Source organism: Capricornis sumatraensis, chromosome 10 (genome assembly GCF_032405125.1).
Source record: "Capricornis sumatraensis isolate serow.1 chromosome 10, serow.2, whole genome shotgun sequence".
NCBI classification, from domain to species: domain Eukaryota; kingdom Metazoa; phylum Chordata; class Mammalia; order Artiodactyla; family Bovidae; genus Capricornis; species Capricornis sumatraensis.
Window position 1 is genome coordinate 93,974,353 of NC_091078.1, and position 19,547 is coordinate 93,993,899.

General features: G+C 51.6%; 1 protein-coding gene across 1 annotated transcript in view; it reads right to left on the minus strand.

Annotated features, from left to right (window-relative positions):
* The window catches only part of NISCH (nischarin), a 54,668-nt gene that overhangs the window by 20,907 nt on the left and 14,214 nt on the right, over positions 1 to 19,547 (minus strand). The window contains exons 7-15 of the mRNA XM_068982989.1: positions 19,405 to 19,500; positions 17,810 to 17,962; positions 16,641 to 16,709; positions 15,957 to 16,142; positions 15,680 to 15,808; positions 14,200 to 14,313; positions 13,816 to 13,927; positions 9,566 to 9,690; positions 8,424 to 8,473 (exon numbers count right to left, since the gene is read on the minus strand). Coding sequence (XP_068839090.1) covers positions 8,424 to 8,473; positions 9,566 to 9,690; positions 13,816 to 13,927; positions 14,200 to 14,313; positions 15,680 to 15,808; positions 15,957 to 16,142; positions 16,641 to 16,709; positions 17,810 to 17,962; positions 19,405 to 19,500 — 1,034 coding nt within the window. The remainder of the gene's footprint in view (positions 1 to 8,423; positions 8,474 to 9,565; positions 9,691 to 13,815; positions 13,928 to 14,199; positions 14,314 to 15,679; positions 15,809 to 15,956; positions 16,143 to 16,640; positions 16,710 to 17,809; positions 17,963 to 19,404; positions 19,501 to 19,547) is intronic.

A 19,547-nucleotide genomic window follows, 5' to 3' on the forward strand; every position in this document is an offset into this window, starting at 1 on the left:
AATTTAAGAAAAGAGAAATCATATCAAACATCTTTTCCAACCACAGCACTATGAGATTAGAAATCAATTATGGGGGAAAAAACTATGAAAAACACAAAAACACATGGAAGCTAAATAACATGCCACTAAATAACCAATAAATCATTGAAGAAATAATAAAAATACATAGAGGACTTCCTGGTGGTCCAGTTGTTAAGACCTGCCTGCCAGTGCAGGGAACCTGGGTTTGACCCCGGGTCTGGGAGGATTCCAGATGCTACAGGCCAACTAAGCCTGTGTGCCCCAACTACGGAGCCCACATGCCGCAAACACTGGGCCCACGTGCCGGAAACCCTGGGCCCGCGCCTCCCAACTGCTAAAGTCCACACAGTCCCGAGCCCGTGTGCCTCCACCACTGGGCCTGCTTGCTGCAACCGCGGAAACCGACGAGGCCTAGCGACCACTCTCCACAGCAAGAGAAGTCACCACACGCAACCAGAGAGGGGCCCCCACACGCAACCAGAGAGGGGCCCCCACACGCAACCAGAGAGGGGCCCCCACACGCAACCAGAGAGGGGCCCCCACACGCAACCAGAGAGGGGCCCCCACACGCAACCAGAGAGGGGCCCCCACACGCAACCAGAGAGGGGCCCCCACACGCAACCAGAGAGGGGCCCCCACACGCAACCAGAGAGGGGCCCCCACACGCAACTAGAGAGGGGCCCCCACACGACAACTAGAGAGGGGCCCCCACACGCAACCAGAGAGGGGCCCCCACATGCAACCAGAGAGGGGCCCCCACACGCAACCAGAGAGGGGCCCCGCTATTGCAGCTTGAGAAAGCCCACCCGCATCAACAAAGACCCAGCACAGCCATAAATGAATAAACAAACTAATTCAGAAAGATACATGCACCCCTATGTTCACACAGCACAACACACAGAAGCCAAGACATGGAAACAGCTTAAATTCCCATGGACAGGTGGACGGATAATGATGTGGTACATGGACACAACGGAGCGCTGCTCAGCCATAAAACAGAACAAAACAACGTCACCTGAAGCCAACATGGGTGCGCTGAGAGATACTCACACTGAGTGAGGTGAGTCAGAAAGACCAAATGCCGTATGACGTCACTGACATGCAGACTGTAAAACAGGGCAAGCAGAGAGAGAGGGAGGAAGAAGAGAAAGACACAGAGAAAGAACCAGAGAGAAAACGGGAGAGAAAGAGGAAGGTGGGAGAGAGGAAGAAAGGGAGGCAAGGAGACACCGACAGAGACAGGGAGGGAAGGAGCCAGGGAGGAAGGGACAAGGGGGAAGAAGGGGAGAGAAGGCAGAGAGAGAGAATGAAGGGAGAAAAAGAGAGAGAGAGGGCTGGGGGGGGTGTGTGGGAAGGAAGTGAGAGAAAGATAAAGAGAGAGACAGGGAGAGAGACTGAGAGAGGGTGGGAGGGAAGGAGAATTAGAGACACAGAGAGAACAGGGAGTCAAGGAGAGACTAAGACGTACATAGGGAGTGAGAAAGAAAGAAAAAGATGCAGGGAGAGAAACGTGACCGACAGAAAGAGGACAGGACGCACAGAGAAAGGCAGAGGACGAGACAGAAAGAAGAGGGAATGGGGCGGGGGAGAGGTACGGGGGAGGGGGGGGGAGAGGCCCAGGGGAGGGGGGGGAGACAGAAAAGGACAGAGGAAGAGAGAGGGAAGGAGAGAGAGAGGCCAAGAGAGGAGGAGGGAGGGCCGGAAAAAGAAACAACAAAGAGGAAGAGAAACTGAGCGCCAGGGAGAGAGAGAGAAAGGAGAAGAGAGAGAGAGGAGGAGGGAGGCACCGAGTCAGGGAGAGACAGGGAGACCAACAGACAGGGCGGGCGGGAGACAGGGAGGGACACAGACAAAGAGAGAGACCTAGACAGAGAGAGGCAGAGGGGAAAGGAGAGACAGGCAGGGAGCAAAAAAACCAGAAAGGGAGAGAGACTGAGAGAGAGAGAGTCGGAGGGAGGGTGTAACAGAGAGGAGAGAGGGAGAGAGAGAAACAGAGAGAAAGAGAGGGAGACAGGGAGAGAGTCAGGGAGAGAGAGAGATGGAGGGACGGAGGGGGAGACAGTGAAAGAGGGAGGGACAGAGACAGAGAGGGACAGAGAGAGCGCAGGAAGCAAAGAGAGAAACAGAGAAAGAAAGAGGGAGGGATAAACACGGACTGAGAGAGGGGGGAAGAGTAGGGAAAGAGACAGAGAGAAAGAAAGAGTGTGTGTGGGAGGAAGGGAGAGAAAGAGAGGGGGGAAAGTAGGGAGAAAGAGAGTGAGACAGAAGAAGGGAAAGGGAAGGAGGCAGGCAGAGAGGGGCGGTGGTGGGGGTCAGAGAGACGCAGAGACGGACCAGGAGAGAGACAAAGACCAAGAGAGGAGGAGGGAGGAAGGGAAACAGAGCAAGAAAGAGAGGCAGAGAGAGGCCAAGAAGGAGTGAAACAGAAAGGGGCGGGATGTGAGAGGGGTAGAGACAGACAGGTGAAGAGACAGAAAATGAAACAGGGAGGGGCAAAGGCACAGATAGACCTGCCAACACAACGGCCTCACAGACACAGAGAACAGACTTTGAGTTGCAAAGTGGGAGGGGAAGAGGAGACAGACAGGGAGTTCCAGGTTAGCAGATGCAAACTCTGATGTTTACAATGAACACAAATGTCCCTGGTGGACCAGTGGTCAAGAATCTGGCTTCCAACGCAGGGAATGCAGGTTAGATCCCTGGTTGGGGACTAACATCGCACGTGACACACGGCAACTAAACCAGCTGGTAACAACTAGAGAGCCTGTGAGCCTCAGCTACTTAGTACAGCCCGTGCTCTGCAACAAGACCAAGAGCTGCAACTAGAGAAAGCCCACACACTGCAGCGAAGACCCAGCTCAGGCCAAAAAGGATGGGTCAAGAGCAGAGTCCTAATGTGGACTGCAGGGAACTAGATCCAATCTCCTGGGAGAACCATAACGGGAAACAACTTTAAAAAGAATGTGCACATATGTATAACTGGGTTACCTTACTGTACAGAAGAAATACACAAGAGAGGTCTTAATGACCCAGATAACCACAATGGTATGGTCACTCACCTAGAGCCAGACGTCCTGGAATGCAAAGTCAAGTAGGCCTTAGGAAGCATTACCACAAAGTTAGTGGAGGTGATGGAATTCCAGCTGAACTATTTCAAATTCTAAAAGATGACGCTGTTAAAGTAGTGCACTCAATATGCCAGCAAATTTGGAAAACTCAGTGGTGGCCACAGACTGGACAAAGTCAGTTTTCATTCCAATTCCAAAGAAGGGCAATGCCAAGGAAAGTTCAAATTATTGCACAATTGCACTCATTTCACATGCTAGCAAGGTAATGCTCGAAATCCGTCAAGCCAAATTTCAACAGTACGTGAACCAAAAACTTCCAGATGTACAAAATGGATTTAGAAAAGGCAGATGAACCAGAGATCAAATTGCCAACATCCACTGGATCACAGAAAAAGCAAGAGAATTCTAGAAAAAACACCTACTTGTGGTTCACTGATTACGCTAGTCTTTGACCATGTGGATCACAACAAACTGTGGAACATTTTTAAAGTGATGGGAATACCAGACCACCTTACCTGCCTCCTGAGAAATCTGTATGCAGGTCAAGAAGTAACAGTTAGAACCAGACGGAACGAGAGACTTGTTCAAAATGGGGAAAGGAGGATGTCAAGGCAGTATATTATCACCCTGTTTATTTAACTTATATGCAAACTACACCATGCAAAATGCCGGGCTGGATGAAGTACAAGCTGGAATCAAGATTGCTGGGGGAAATGTCAATAACCTCAGATACACAGATGACACCACCCTTACCGCAGAAAGTGAAGAGGAATTAAAGAGCCTCTTGATGAAGGTGAAAGACGAGCGTGAAAAAGCTGGCTTAAAACTCAGCATTCAGAAAATGAAGATCAAGGCATCCAGTGTCATCACTTCATGACAAATAGATGGGGAAACAATGGAAACAGTGACACATTTTATTTTCTTGGACTCCAAAATCACTGTGGACGGTGACCGCAGCCATGAAATTAAAAGACACTTGCTCCCTGGAAGGAAAGCTATGACCAACCTAGACAGCATGTTAAAAAGCAGCGACATCACTTTGCTGACAGAGGTCTGTACAGTCAAAGCTATGGCTTTTCCAATAGTCATGTACGAACGTGAGCGCTGGACCATAAAGAAGGCTGAGTGCTGAACAATTGATGTTTTTGAACTGTGATGCTGGAGAAGACTCTTGAGAGTCCCTTGGACTGCAAGGAGATCAAACCAGTCAATTCTAAAGGAAATCAACCCTGATTATTCACTGGAAGAACTGATGCTGAAGCTCCAATACTTTGGCCACCTGACGCGGACAACTCATTGGGAAAGACTCTGATGCTGGGAAAGATTGAAGGCAGGAGGAGAAGGGGACGATAGAGGATGAGACGGTTGGATGGCATCACTGACTCCGTGGACCTCAGTCTGGGCAAACTGGACATAGTGAAGGACAGGGAAGCCTGGCGTGCTGCAGTCCATGAAGTCGTAAAGAGTTGGACACAACTGAGCAACTGAACAACAACAAGGCCCTCCCATCAGGAAGTTTACGCAAGCCTCTTAGCCTCCTCCATCAGACGGCAGAGAGAAGAAGCAAGAAGAACCACAGTCCCACAGCAGCTAAAACAAAAACCGCATTACAGAAAAGTTGATCGGCGTGAAAAAGCAGAAATCTATGTCCCAGATGAAGGGACAAGATAAAACCCCAGAAAAGCAACTGCATGAAGTGGAGACAGGCAACCTTGCAGAAAAAGAATGGAGGCAAAGAATGACGAGATGCGAGAAATGCTCACCAAAGACCCAGGACTAAAGAGCACACAGAGAGAGACGGACAGTACACTGGGAGGAATCAACGGCAGAATAACTGGGGCAGAACAGGTGAACGCCCCGAAGGACAGAATAGTGGAAATCACTGCCGCAGAACAGAACAGAGAAACAAAGACGGAGAATGAGTGAAGACAGCCCAAGAGACCTCTGGGACAACAGTGAACACACAAACATTCGCACTGTAAAGGGTCCCAGAAGGAGAAGAGAGAAAGCACCTGAGAAATTATTTGGAGAGAGAATAGCTGAAAATTTCCATAACATCAGAAAAGAAATAGTCAACCAAGTCCAGGAAGCACAGAGAGTCCCAGGCAGGAGAAACCCAAGGAGGAACACAGCGAGACACACAGTAATCAAACTGACAAAAATTAAAGACAGAAAGAAATAAAGTATTAAAAGTAACACAGGAAAAACGATAAATAACAGACAAGGGAACTCCCATCAGGCTATCAGCTGATTTCTCAACAGAAACTCTACAGGCCAGAAGGGAATGGCGCGACAGATTTAAAGTGATGAAAGGGAAGAACCTAAAACCAAGAATATTCTACCCAGCAAGACTCTCCTTCAGATTTGACGGAGAAATCAAAAGCTTTCCAGACAAGCAAAAGTTACGAGAATTCACCACCACCAAAAAAGCTTTACACCAAAAACACCAAGGCAAGAAACCAAGAGAAGGAAAAGACCTACCCAAAGAAAATAAACCCAGAAAAATTAAGAAAATGATAACAGGGCCATATATATCGATAATTATCTTAAATGCAAATAGATTAAACGCACCAACCAAAAGACACAGCAGATGAAAACCTGTGGATGTATGCACTTCCACTTATCAAATGACTCTGCTTGACCCCCAAATTGTAATTATTTTATATTGTTAGGTTAATCATGTTCCCCTTATGGCTTGCAATTGTAATTATCTTTTATTTTTTGTCTACTGATTCTGCAAACTGATAAACATCTTTCACTAATGTGATTATGTAAGTATTAATCACTTAATACCATTGTATCATGACTGGTCAACAAAAATATCTTTATCTATATCACCAGAACTACCATTCAATAGAAAAACCTGTAATCCCTTTTTAAAATCCAAATACACATCAGAGTTACCTCAGAATTTTTTGAAAAATACAAACGCCCAGGTCCTGCTTTTTCACCAGAGCTCCAGATACGTTTCTGATGAGCAGACGTGCTGAAATGTCGACTACTGGGCTACACAAGGCTCTCTCACTCTCATCTGCGTTGCTTCACTTTCTGTACTTCATATTCAGTGCTCTCGTTTCATTCAGCTTAGGTTTTCCAACTCGTCCATCTCTTTTTTTTTTCACGTTCTTTCTCAAACCTTTATCAGTTCAGTTGCTCAGTCGTGTCAGACTCTTTGAGACCTCATGGACTGCAGCATGCCAAGCCTCCCTGTCCATCACCAACTCCCAGAGTTTACCCAAACCCATGTCCATTGAGTTGGTGATGCCATCCAACCATCTCATCCTCTGTCATCCCCTTCTCCTCCTGCCCCCAATCCCTCCCAGCATCAGAGTCTTTTCCAATGAGTCAACTCTTCGCATGAGGTGGCCAAAGGACTGGAGTTTCAGCTTTAGCATCAGTCCTTCCAATGAATATTGAGGACTGATCTCCTTCAGAATGGACTGGTTGGATCCTGCAGTCCAAGGGACTCTCAAGAGTCTTCTCCAACACCACAGTTCAAAAGCATCAATTCTTCGGCGCTCAGCCTTCTTTATAGTCCAACTCTCACATCCATACATGACCACTGGAAAAGCCATAGCCTTGACTAGACGGACCTTTGTTGGCAAAGTAGTGTCTAAACCTTTATCAAGGGCAGTGAAAAAGCTCTTTTCCACTGTAGACTGATACAGCCACTGTGGACAACAGTCTGAAGGTTTCTTAGGGAACTAAAAGCAGAACTACCGCATGAGCCAGTAACCCCACTCCTGGGCATATACCCGGAGAAAACCGTCAATGCAAGATGACACGTGTACCCCAATATTCACTGCAGCACTGTTGACAGCAGCCGAGACAGGGAAGCAACCCAAACGTCCATCAACGGAGGAATGGAGAAGGAAGGTGTGATACACAATGGAGCATCCCTCAGCCACTAAAAAGAACGACATAACTCCACCTGCAGCAACACGGATGGACCTAGAGAGCGTCACACTGCGTGAAGCGAGTCAGACAGAGAGAAATGTCATATGGCATCCCTCATAGGCAGACTCTAGAGAGAGATGATACAAGTGGCCTTATCTGAAAACCAGAAAGCAGACTGAAGGACTTGGAGAACTTGGAGAATTGCCAGAGGGGAAGGGATGGTTACAGAGTTTGGGATAAACATGCAAACACTGCTAAATTTAACACGGACAAGCAGCCAGGTCCTACTGTACAGCATAGGGAACCCAGTGTCATGTGGCAGCCTGGGTCAGAGGGGCAAGGATGGATACACGTATATGTATGGCTGGGCCCCTTAGCTGTCCACCTGAAACTACCACAGTGATAATCAGCTAAACTCCAAAAGAAATTATAAACTTTAATAATAAAAAAGGGATGAAATTAGAAAAAAAAGCTTTTGTACATAAAAAATACATATATATATATTTTAGAAACTGTTTAGAATTTAGACTTAAGAAATTTTGCCTAAGTAAAAAATTTACAACATTTTGATTCCACTTGTTTAATTTAGTATGAATAGAATGCTAGATTTCTATTTAAAAAAAATAGATGTGAACAAGCATAGGAACCTGTAGTCAGAATCTTGTAATAACCTATAAGGGAAAGTAATTTCAAAAACAGTATATCTGTATATGTATAACCGAATCACACACAAAAAAGAATTCTACTTTTTGAAATTTAGTAATGTTTATCTTTTTGCCAGTTTCTTTAAATGTTCTATGGACATCTAATAACAATGTATGAGATACAAAATTTTACATGTATTCATGTAGGATATAAGATTAACATAAATTAATATAAATAAATCTATTACAGTTTAATTATTATTCAAGATGATCCTATTTTTCCTACATTTAATAGAATATACTCACAGAAATGTTAATATGTTTCACTATGATTATAAATTTTTTTCTTTTCCCTTCTATTTCTTCTGATTTTTGCTTTCTGTATCTTTCTTTCTTTGCTGTCAGGAGTCTAATAGGTTACGATGTCAATCTTGTTTGTGAATTGTACCTGTATCATTAAATCATCTTTGCCTCATTTAAAAATATATAAATTTTTTAAAAAAGAAGACTGGAACAATCATTTTTAAATCACAGATTGTACAAAACAGGCAATGGACTAAACTGGCCTTGACATGCTGACCCCTAGTACAGGATAACACTTGTGAAAAGCAACTTTAGGGATTAGAACTGTGAAACAGACCAGAGCCCATTTCATCTGTTTGTTTATTCAAAGGAAGACCTAGCTCTATGCAACTTCCATGAACAGATTTTTCACACAATCTTGGTTACTACCAGCCCATGCTGAGCACATGCAGAAGGCCCCAAGTGTCTTCCACAACAGCCTCTGCCCTACCTCACACCGCCAACAGCTCCTGGCACGTCCCTTAAATCATCAGAAGGTGCCTCATCAGAAGGTGCCTGCCAGGAAAGGAAACACAGTCAGCCCCCACCTGCCCAGCCACGCCCTGGCAATCACCAGGTACCAGCTCTGAGCCCTCCCTCATGGCCCTGCAGGAAGTGCCTCGCTATCCCCACTCCACCTTGTGGTGGATCCTGGGGCCCCGAGAGACAGAGAGTCACCCAGTTACCCTGCCAATGCGCAGCAGGCCTGAGGCTCCCACCTGGGTCTGACTCCAGTCCACGCTTCCAACCTCTGGACCAGAGCCTCTCACCCTCCACAGCTCAGCTTGTGCCTCTGGGTCTGGCACCTGAACGTTCCCTGTACCATACCAGAGTCTGTGTGGACTGTCTACCAATCTGGTATTGGGCCAGAAGAGGACATGGTGAGCAGAGGCTGTGTAGGGCCTGGCAAGGCCTCCCAGTGGTCTCTGGACAGCAGAGAAGACCTAGGGCTCAGGAGCCTCCTACTGTGCCCCTGGGTGAAGGGAGAGTGTTGGGGAGTGCTGGGACAGAGCAGAACTGCCCACTGCCCCAGGGCCACAGGGCCATGACTGTGCTGGTGAGCAAAGACAGGGGTGGGCAGGCTCAGACACCAAGTACACTCCCCACACACACAGCAAACGAGCCCCTCGCACACCTGCCGGCCTCTTTCTCCCAGAGACACAGGAATTAGCTCAGGGACCCTCAGCAGCAGCCACAGGGGAGGTAACAAAGGCACAATGTATCCCAGAATACCAGGCTGACGAGTAGAAATGGGCAAAATGGCCCAGGGGTGCCAGACAGCAGTGGAGAAACTTCTTGATGGGTTTGGAATGCAAACAAGCCCCCCCCAGGACCTTCTGAACTGCCTTCCTCAGGAAGTCTGTTCACAGGCACTAAGGGTTACCTGGCTTTGCCCCCTAGGACCCAGTGAGAGAAAATTGCCTATCCCCATCAGCCCAGAGAGAGAGACAGACACACAGATGCTAACTGAACAGACCCTGAACCACACAGCAGAGCGCTCCAAGCACCGGCCACCTCCTACTTGCAGACAGCTCGAGGCAGGAGAGTGGGCCACAGGGTCACCAACCCCGGGGAGCAGGAGGAGAAGGTTACCTGTCCCGCAGGAATGGACTCCAAGGAATCAGAGCATCCTCCCACAATGGACCGGTCCTCAGGAGTCAGACTGTCGGTGGATGAGAGGCTGCTGGCCAGGGCCTCCTCTTGCACGAACATGATTCCTAGAGAGACCAGGGGAAGGCGGGTGGGGCAGGCGGGGCAGGAGAGCAGCCATTCAACAAATGGGGCTGCATCCTCAGGCTACAGCATGGCTGGGGGCTAATCAGCGCCCCCAAATCCAGGCAAGTGGATTACAGAAGAAAATGTTACAACCAAAACCTTAAAATAACTAGAAGAACGAACGCCCGCTCATCTAATCTCAGGAAGGGAATTTCTGAGCCTGAATCCAAAGGAAGAACCTAAGGTGTGACTACATATAACTAAACTTCTGTAAGAAAAAAAAAAAAAACTTGAATGAAATGAGAAAAAAGTGCTCACAGTATTTGTCAAAGGCTTGTTTATGTTTACTCTATAAAATGCTCTTACAGATAACAAAAAATGAGGGAAAGAAATGCCACTAGGAGGCTGCAAAGAACAAACAGACATTCCACAAAAGAACAGCCAGTGGGCATGACACAGGACCAAGCTCACCCTCCCGAACCATCCAAGGGAGTTTTGTCTCTCACTCCAGCAGAGGTCAGGCTGTGTGGCCTAGCTGGGCAGAGGCAGGCTCTGCGGGGCGAGTCGCCCCGCCCGCTCCGACAGCAGTTTGGCAAAATGTCCAGGAGTCGCACACGTGTTTGCTCCCGCAGCCTCTTCCTGGGGACAGAGCTGCAGCCTCTCCACCCCCCACCCAACAGCCCTGGGAAGCTCTGCGGATCCAGGAGTCCCGGACCCCTCGTCAGAAGGCCAGGCCTGCTTGCGGGCTTGGGTTTCCTCCGGGGCTGGCAAGGACAACCCAGGCCCAGCTTCCCACAGGACGCACCCCACTGACTCTCCCCAAGGCCACCGCCCATGGGCAGCACGCTCTGACTCATTCCGGCTGTTTTTAAAGCCTGCTGAGGTTGTTGTATGAATTCAGCTCATCTGGGTCCATTATTTCACTCCAAACATTTCCTAGACTTGTTGAGGGTAAAATGTTTTTTAACTTCCTCCTAAATGCAGCTGGTTAAATGAATGCTGGGTGTCAACCCCTAATTCCACCAAAATCTCGAGGAGGCCAGGGCTTGCCTCCATAGCCTGACTTTACCACTAGTCACCACGGCCCAACAAAATGACTCAGAGAGAGCTCACAGAGCCCCACACCCTTGTCCAGCTCAGTTGCGGCCTGGGGCCAGGACAACCTGCACAGCCCAGGTCCTCTACTCATGGGCTGGGCAGGCAGATGGTCCAAATCCAGACCCGGCGCCCCCCCCACCCCCCACCCCCCGACCAGAGCAAAGCAGCAGGGGCTGTGCGCAGGCAGGAAGGGCGGCAGGCACACAGCCAGGCGTGAGGCTATTCTCTCCCGGCATCCACCCCCTCCTCCCTCACGCGCTCAGATCCTGCCATCCTTTGAGAATCACCTCACATACACCTCCAGAGCAAAATCCTCACTGGTCTAGACAGACCTCTTTCACAAATGCCCCAAATCCTTCTGCCCCATCCTCCCTTGGGGGTACAGCTCAGCTTCCCAAGAGGCTCCAAGTTTCTCAGGGGACTGTCCTGGTCATCTGGAAACCCTCCAACACACACACAGGCGGGGAGCCCTTACTGGCCGCTTCTGATGGACCAGCAGTGCCAAGTGCTTCCCCAGCGTCAGCTCGCGCACGCCTCCCATTATTTACCACAGCCCATCAAATCTAAGACGCGGAGACGTGGCGCCATCTTGGTCTTAGCAGGCGTCCGCGGAAGGTGTTCCCCCAACTCCATCACGAATAGCAGCTGGCTGACAGCAACTATGAGACGCCACTGACTGAAAGATGCGTCTCAACTTCAGAGGCACGAGATGGGAATGCGTGCATCTTAGAGTTGATGAAGTAGGGCAGAGAAAACAGAGCTTCTGGAGGCGACAAGTTGCTTCGGGGACCACAGCCAGGGAAGCTGGGATGTAAACTCAGGGGACCCAGGCCAGGCGCCTGCTCGCCTAACCACGTCTCTACAGCCTCCTCTCAGCCCCTGGACCTGGCCTGGCTGGAGAATCAACTCCGACACTTCCCACATCAGTCCCTATGGCCACAGCCCTCCATGGCGCCAACAAGCTGGGCTGGCAGGTCCTGAGGTGACCAGAGGCCTGGTGTTTAATGGGTAGTGTCCCCTCCTGGCGGGCCTCTGGGGACAGCTTACTCACAAGTATGTCCACTTCTACAAAAACGGGCTGGGAGCAAAGCTGCTCCCTACAGGCAGAGATCCTTGCCCATCCAGGCAAGGCCCAGCAGCACATGCCTGGACACACATTTCTGTGGATTCCTCCACACTAGCAGCAAAAAGCAGCATTTTCCTGTCACTACCCTCCCAAACCCTGTTTGGAGCTGAGGAAATGTGAACAGGGACAGTCTTTCTGCTTCCTTCCTGGACTGTGGTCTGTACAAACAAGTGGTCAGAAAGGGCCACTCAGGGGACAGGACAGGGGACATCAGAATGCCTAGATGGGGCCCAACCTTTGTTGTTTCTCACCAAAAGGAAAGAGATGTGCACACAGAGACGTCCACTGCAGTTTTATTTGTAAGAGGATCTGGAGACAACGTCTGAATGTCCAGCAGAAGGACTGGCAAAGGAAGGGGGAGGACTACAGGGAGCCACTGCGTGGCGTGCCCCTGGAGCGGGGCCAGTGAAAGGGGCCGAGTCTGGCTCTGGCTGCTGCAGAGGCTTCGCCACCAAAGGCGGGCCGCCCACAACTGCAGCTGTGGGGGGCAGACACCTCCCTCGCCACCCACAGCTCACTCGCTTGCTCACACTCACTGATTCCTTGCCTCGACACAGGCAGACTGAGAACTGGTGGGTCCCCAGCCCGGTGGGCCAGCCGCACCTCCCGGTCCCCAGAGCCTAGCCACGCAGACCCCTGCAGGCCCCAGGGCTGTGCCGGGCCGTGTGCGGCAGGGAGGAGGCCTGAGGAGGGCTCTGGCCGCTCGACAGGAGACAGGTCAGGGAAGCATCTTCAAAGTGATACAGGCCCCCTCCCCTTTTACATAAAAAAAAAAAAAAAGAAATAGAAAACCAGAATTTCTCAATCAAGAATGTTACAAAAGCAAACATGACGACTCCGGCACCGCCGTGCCCTGTCCACTCTCTGGCTCGCGTCCACGGCTGCGACCTTGGTGAGCTGCCCTGCACAGGCTCTCTGACTTCACCCAGCATTCCTCATATCCCACCTTCCCCGCTCGGTGGCAATGGCTGCAGGGCACTCCGGACCACGGCTTAACCTCCCTCTCTCTCTCATGCCCGCCGTGGCCCATGTTTTGCTGGCAGAAACAGCGCCGCGCCGAGCATTTCACCTCCCCCTTCCCTGTTATCTTAACCCGCTAAGATAAAATCCCCACCAGCGGGGTTACCAAGTCAAGGGGTAGGAACGTTTTTCTGGCTCTTGAAACATAGGGTCAAACTGTTTTCCCAAGACCTCACACCAAGTTCTCCAACTCCAGGAGCCCGGGTGGGCGGCGTTCCTTCCTGTGTGTCCCGAGCCTTGGCTCCACTCGGGACGGCACACCCTCCCCTCTTCCGTGGGGGCCGGGCCAGCAGACACTCATGGGACCTGCTTCACTCACTCATCTCCGAGGATGCCTGGGTTCAGAGGTGAAAGCCCTTTGAAAACGCTAAGACAGTGGGTCGGTGAAAGGGATTGGTCTTCCATGGGTCCACCAACAGCCCATCTTGGCCCCACCAACACAGCGTTCGGGGCTGGGTCACACTACCAGGGCCACGGCGATGAGGCACATTCCCCACACAGGGACGGGGCGGGGGGCCACCTGACTCAGGGAAGTAACCAGGAGGCCTGGCTTCTCATTAACAGGCTGCCAGCCTGCCCACACTGCCTGCAGGCGCTTGGGGTCCTTATGGGCCAGTAGCCCCGAGCCTGTTCAAAGAGCACAGCCCGCAGTACCCTAGAGGAACTGGATGTGGGTGTCAGAGCAATGGGGAGTCTTCACTGAGCAAACTGAGAAATCAAGCCAGGCACCCCCCAGCCATGCGCCTCCCCAGGAGGGGCTGGTGTGCAGACAGCACCATGCCCTCCCTGCATCCGAACCCGCTCTCCCAACCCCAGCCCAGCTGGGGGCCTGGGCAGGGCCTGTGCAGCTCCGTCAGGGAGGCAGACACACACACATGGTTACCTTGGTTGGAGAGGATGGGCTGGGGCAGGGAGGCAGAGGTGGGAGCCGCGCTGGGTGGGGAGCTGCTGGGTCTGACGCAGGGGGCAGCAGAGAGCCGAGCATCCTCGCTGACCTGGGGGGGAGTGCTGAGTCAGCCGGGCAGAGGTGAAAGATCCAGGAGAGCAGAACTGGGCAGAGCCAGAGATGTGAGAAGGAGCTTACGGTGCTCACACACACACACATCGGTGACACGGAGGACCTCGACTAACCCTCAGCAACCCCACGACACAGGTCCGACGGCCACCCCCATCTCACAGATGAGAACGGACAGGGACGCACAGCCGAGGGGAGGCCAGGGTGGTGCGGCCAGGACTCCACTCCTCCACCTCCCACACAAAGACCCACCTTCCTCTCAGAGTTGCTTAATTTGGACTTGACCTCTTTGGCTTTCTGAATCGCTTTTAGCACTTCCACTGTGTCCAACTCTTTCTCTGTGGTCACTGTGTTGTCCAGGCAGACCTATGGTGTTCAGAAAATGGCCATCAGCACAGGGGCTGGCCAGCATGGCGCAAGCAGGATGGCGGGGTCCTGCCGAGGTGTGGGCCCAGCCCCACGAGGACACACAGGGCTGCGGGGGCCCAGCCTGCCAGGAGGGAGATCTCTGCCACCCGCAGAAGAGACCTGGAGCTCCCTGGAGTGACCCAGCAAGGCCCCGGAACGCCTAGTCTGGCTCCGGGAGTTCGTCTTGGAAAAGAGAAGACAGGGCACAGGGTTCCCTGAGAAGGCCTCTGGGAAGGTTGGGAATAGGGGAAAGTGGTGCCTTGAACTAAGCCTCCAATCGTGACGAAACTCGTATCTGCAAAGAGCAAGGGGAGAGCCTTCTGGGCTGGGGAACTGGGAGAGCCAAGACACGGGAAGCAGGCAGGAAGGCAGGGACCCCACCTGCAAGTGCAGGAACAAGCTACGGGCCAGCAGGCAGTGGGAACAGCAGGGCGGTCAAACGAGGGAAGGTCCCAAGGGCCGAGGGAGGGGAGCTGATGTCTTGGTGACAGTGTGGGGAAAGGGGCACCTGGGGCGGAAAACACACGGAGGGGTGGGGGGATGATGCAAACAGCCTTCCAGCTATCTTCTGGCCTGGGATCTGGCGACAGTGGGAGCGCGGCCTGCTTGAAGCTAGGAGACAGGGAACCTGCAGGGCACCTGTGGGGCGGGCAGGTGACCATCAGCTGGCGGCAGATACTGGGCTGGGTGACACCAACCAAGGTGGGCAAACACATCTGGTTTATGACGAGATTTTATGGCCAGAAGTCGTCCAGGAAATGAGATACTTAGAATTAAGTAACTTATTCCTGACTCTTGCCTACAATTAACATTGTTGTTTGCTGTTCAGTCACTAAATTCTGTCTGATTCTGCAACGTCAAGGGCTGGAGCCCGCCAGCTCATAATCTGGCCGTGGGAGTGTCCCAGGCAAGAACACCGGAGTGCCCTACCACTTTCTCCCCCAGGAGACCGTCCCGACCCAAGGATGGAATCCGCATTTCCAGCACCGGCAGGCGGGTTCTCTACTGCTGAGCCACCAGAGAAGTCCAGAGTAAACGTTACTTTTTAACAAGGAGAAAACAATCCCTCCACACTCAGGCTGTGCCTGTTGGTTCCCAGAGACCCCCCGGGGCCTGATGCCCTGACGCAGGTGACATGAGGTCAGCCTCCTGAGGAAGCGTGGCAGCCTGTGGCCCGAGAGAAGAGGAGCGAGGGAGCCTTTTCCTATGGAGGCAGTGGACTTCCCTGATCCGAAAGGCAACTCAGGGTCAGGACGGCCTTCTGAAGCAGGCAGGTGTACGTGAGCAGACGTCATCTGCAGCTGAGTCTCCCCAAGCAGCTTACCTCCGAGGCCCGCTCTCCGAACTGAGCCAGCACCTTGGTCCGATAGTCGGGGATGATACTCAGGGGGTTGTTCAGCAGAGCCACGTGCTCCAGACACGGGAGGCTGCCGATGCTTCTGACCTCTTCCATCTGAAAGGCATCCCCCGAGGCCCTTCGCTAACTCAGCAACGCGACAACACGAGCGACAGCCAGCAAAAGCCCCTCGTTCTCACCGAAGTGACCAACGTCAAGGCACAGCCTCCCCAGAACCCCGTGCCCCTTCTGGGGCGCAGCTCACCTGTTCGATTCTGTTGTCGCTGAGATCCAGGTTGACCAGGGAGTAGAGCTTGTGCAGTCCACTCAGGTTTCTCAGGAGGTTGCCTGCCAGGTTTAGGGTCTTGATGTTCCCCAGTTTGGTGTGAACCCCTTCCAAGGAGGACAGCTTGTTGTAGGATAGGTCCACGTGCACAAGGTTGTACAGGTGCTGTGGCGGCATCGACAACAGGGTCGCGTGGTTAAGGTCAAGGGTCCAGACGGTGGGCACTGACATGAAGGGTATAACGGGCCCTTCAACCTAAACGACTAGCTCTGCAGGCTGGCTCTATTCCCACTGACATTTTTTCAGAAAGGAAACTCTTCTTCCCTGCACAGGTTTACAGGGCCAACACGGCCCACAGGGTAGGAGTAGAGGCAGGGTTTGAAAACACGGCTGTCCGTCTTCACAGGTGAGGCATCATCTTTATCCTGTCCAATGTGTGTTTATACTTTGGGAACTAGAGCAACATGGCTCACTGCATTGTTGCGAACCAAAGGGAACGGCAGCAGCTCTGCCTTTACAAACTTCTAGTAAACCCAGATACCCTTCAAGTGCCCATGAGAGAAATCCCAAGACTCCCAAGGCCACGTCAGCCTCCTGATCTCAGGAGAATGGGACCTTGTAAGAAGCTTGCAGACAGTAAAGGTCTCCAAAGACACTAATCACCTGCAGATTGTTCATGACCAGCACTCCATTGTGACTCAGGTCCAGGAACTCAATCTTTGGAATCAGTTTCTTGAGAAAGAAAAGACAAGACCTGACGTTACCCTAGGAGACTAGACCCTTTCCGGCCCCTACACAGGAGGGACAGATGCTTCTGCCTGACCACAGACTCCTAGGTAGGCCATCTGTGCAGGGCCCCTGACGTGACACCTCCCGGGGCCCAGCCAGCAGCACATCCTCAGGAACACGTAACAGAGGGCCTCTGGTGCTGAGCAGCGACGCACTGTTTTCGTAGAACACTTGGCTTGTAAAAGTGATAAACAGCAAGTGCAGACAGAAGGAGGTATGTCCTTCTTCAACTCTGCACCCCCATCGAGACCCACAAACACTCCTGCCCAAGTACCATCTGGACATTACTCTTACAGGGGAACATCTGGAACCTTTTCTTTGTTTTTCTGGCTGCACTGTGAGGCACACTGGATCTTAGTTCCCTGATCAGGGATCAAACCTGTCCCCACTACAGTGGAAACAAAGTCTTAACCACTGAACTACCAGGAATGTCCCTGGAACCTATGGACTAACTTTTCTGCTCCCCTTCTTGGGAATAAATTTCACCACTCACTGTGTCTATGCTATCAAATGCACACACAACTAATACACTTCATTTCATTCTAAGCACTCCTTTTAAAAAAAAATAATTTATTTTTGGCTGTGCCGGGTCTTCATTGCTCCCCAGGCTTTTCTCTAGTTGCAGTGAGCGGGGGCTGCCCTCCACAGCGGCTGAGCTCGGGCTGCTCGTTGTGGTGGCGTCCCGTTGTGGAGCACAGGCTCTGGGGTACGTGGGCTTCAGCAGCTGCCGAGCGTGGGCTCGGGAGCTGTGCCTCACGGGCCTCTAGAGCACAGGCTCAGTAGCTGTGGTGCACAGGCTTAGCTGCTCCGAGGCATGTGGGATCTTCCTGGAACCCCTAACCAGTGTCTCCTGCATTGGCCAGCGGATTCTTTACCACTGAGCCACCAGGGAAGCCCTAAGATTTTAAATAACTTTTAAATAACCCCATTAACTTAAGAATTGCAGGCAAGGCACAGAGCACCAGATACAGTTCTTCATTAGTCCTTTTGGTAAAAGGTTAAACACCCAACCCCAGGGTCTGGTCAGGCCGTGGAGGGCATACCACAGAGTCATCGATCTCGGAGATGCTGTTGTGACTCAAGTCCAGAGCGGTCAGAGCCTGCCATGTGGGGATGACGGCAGTCACGGGGCCCTCCGTGGCGGCCCCTGCTGGCTCCCACTCATCGAACTCCGAGGCTTCGGGAACGAGGACTTCCTGTGTGAGAACATCTGGTGAGCACCCCCATGGTAGCCCTCATGCAACACTCACTGGGAACACAATCATTGCAAAATTTCAGGAAGGGCTGGAGCATATTTAGTATGTGGAAGTGAACTTGCATTAAAACGGGACTTTGGTTCATATGCCTCGAAACGATTGTGAAATAACTGAAGAGCTTAGAAACATAACAGCCACTTGGAATATGTTCTGGCCCTGCTGCAGGAGCAAACGCTTTTCCAGCTCACAAGAGCCTCGTTATACAGTGATGCCTTTTCTGGCTTAAATCTTGGAGGCTGAAGGTCAGAATTTGCTGTTTCTAGGCAACCGTGCTTTACAAGCTGGCACTGTGGCCCCCGCGGCTGACAATGGGCCTTTTAACCATTACTTCACAGGGTAGAATCTAGCAGGGCTGAGACGGGGAGCAGCAGGGAGAACGGGGGCACCGTCTACTGGGAAGGAGGCAGGTCTCCTCCCTTCGGCTACTGATGCCCTTTGGTAAGACTTCTCCTCTCTCAATGGATCACTCTGGGCTCCCTGAGCAGGAAAGCAGGGAGTATCTCCCAGAGGGGCAAAGCTGCCGAAACAAGCTGCCTCTTTTCGGCCAGCAGCCTCAAGAGAAAGACTTTCCATCAAACCTAGATCTTCATCAGATACTCTAAGTTCTAAAAGTAACACTATGCTTCTTTCTAGAAGAACTTTAAGATTACTGAGTCTGCTAAGTCACTTCAGTCACGTCCAGCTCTTGGCAACCCCGTGGACCGTAGCCTGCCAGGCTCCTCTGTCCGTGGGATGCTTCAGGCATGAATACTGGAGTGGGTTGCCATTTCCTTCTTCAGGGGATCTTCTCAGCCCAGGGATCAAACCAGCATCCCTTACATCTCCTGCGTGTTCTTTACCACTAGCGACACCTGGAACTCAAGTCATTACTAAGATGCAAACCATAAAGACGTAAAGAGAAGGGAAAACACCTCTTACATACTTGGTTTGTGAGCTTGCGTCACTCACACATGAACAACAGGGCCCAGCGCACACCGCCGCGCCTGCCTATTCAAGCTCACTGAGAACAAGCTACAAACGAGTGCTAAGCCAGGGCTTTTCACAGTTAGAGAACCTTTCCATCCATTCATCTAGTAAATGTTCCGACACTCGTGCTGCTGGAAATTTATTAAAAACCAGTGACCTTTTTCTGAGGGGTGGGGATTACCCTGCTCTTAAAATCTCAGGTTTAACAGTGTTGATTTGGGATGATGATGGAGCCTGAGGCATCTCAGGGACTGTCAAGCACTGGGAGGTCCCACAGGAGTGTGCAGCTGCCCAGGGGAAAGTCTAGCTTCTGATTCCTGACAGGTGGCAGATTTTGCATAATTCGCAGTGAGGCTACCACAGTGCAGGGTCCTGCCCCTCAGACGGCACCCAGGAAGGTAACAGGTGGCGCTTACCTTCATGGAGGTTGCCGAGAAACGGACGCTCATCGTGGCCAAGGTGGGCTTGGATGCAACCAGCCCCCGGATGCGCCTGGCATCACAGTGACTTATCTGGAACAAGAACAGCTGTGTCTCAGAAGGGCATCGTCATCCAACAG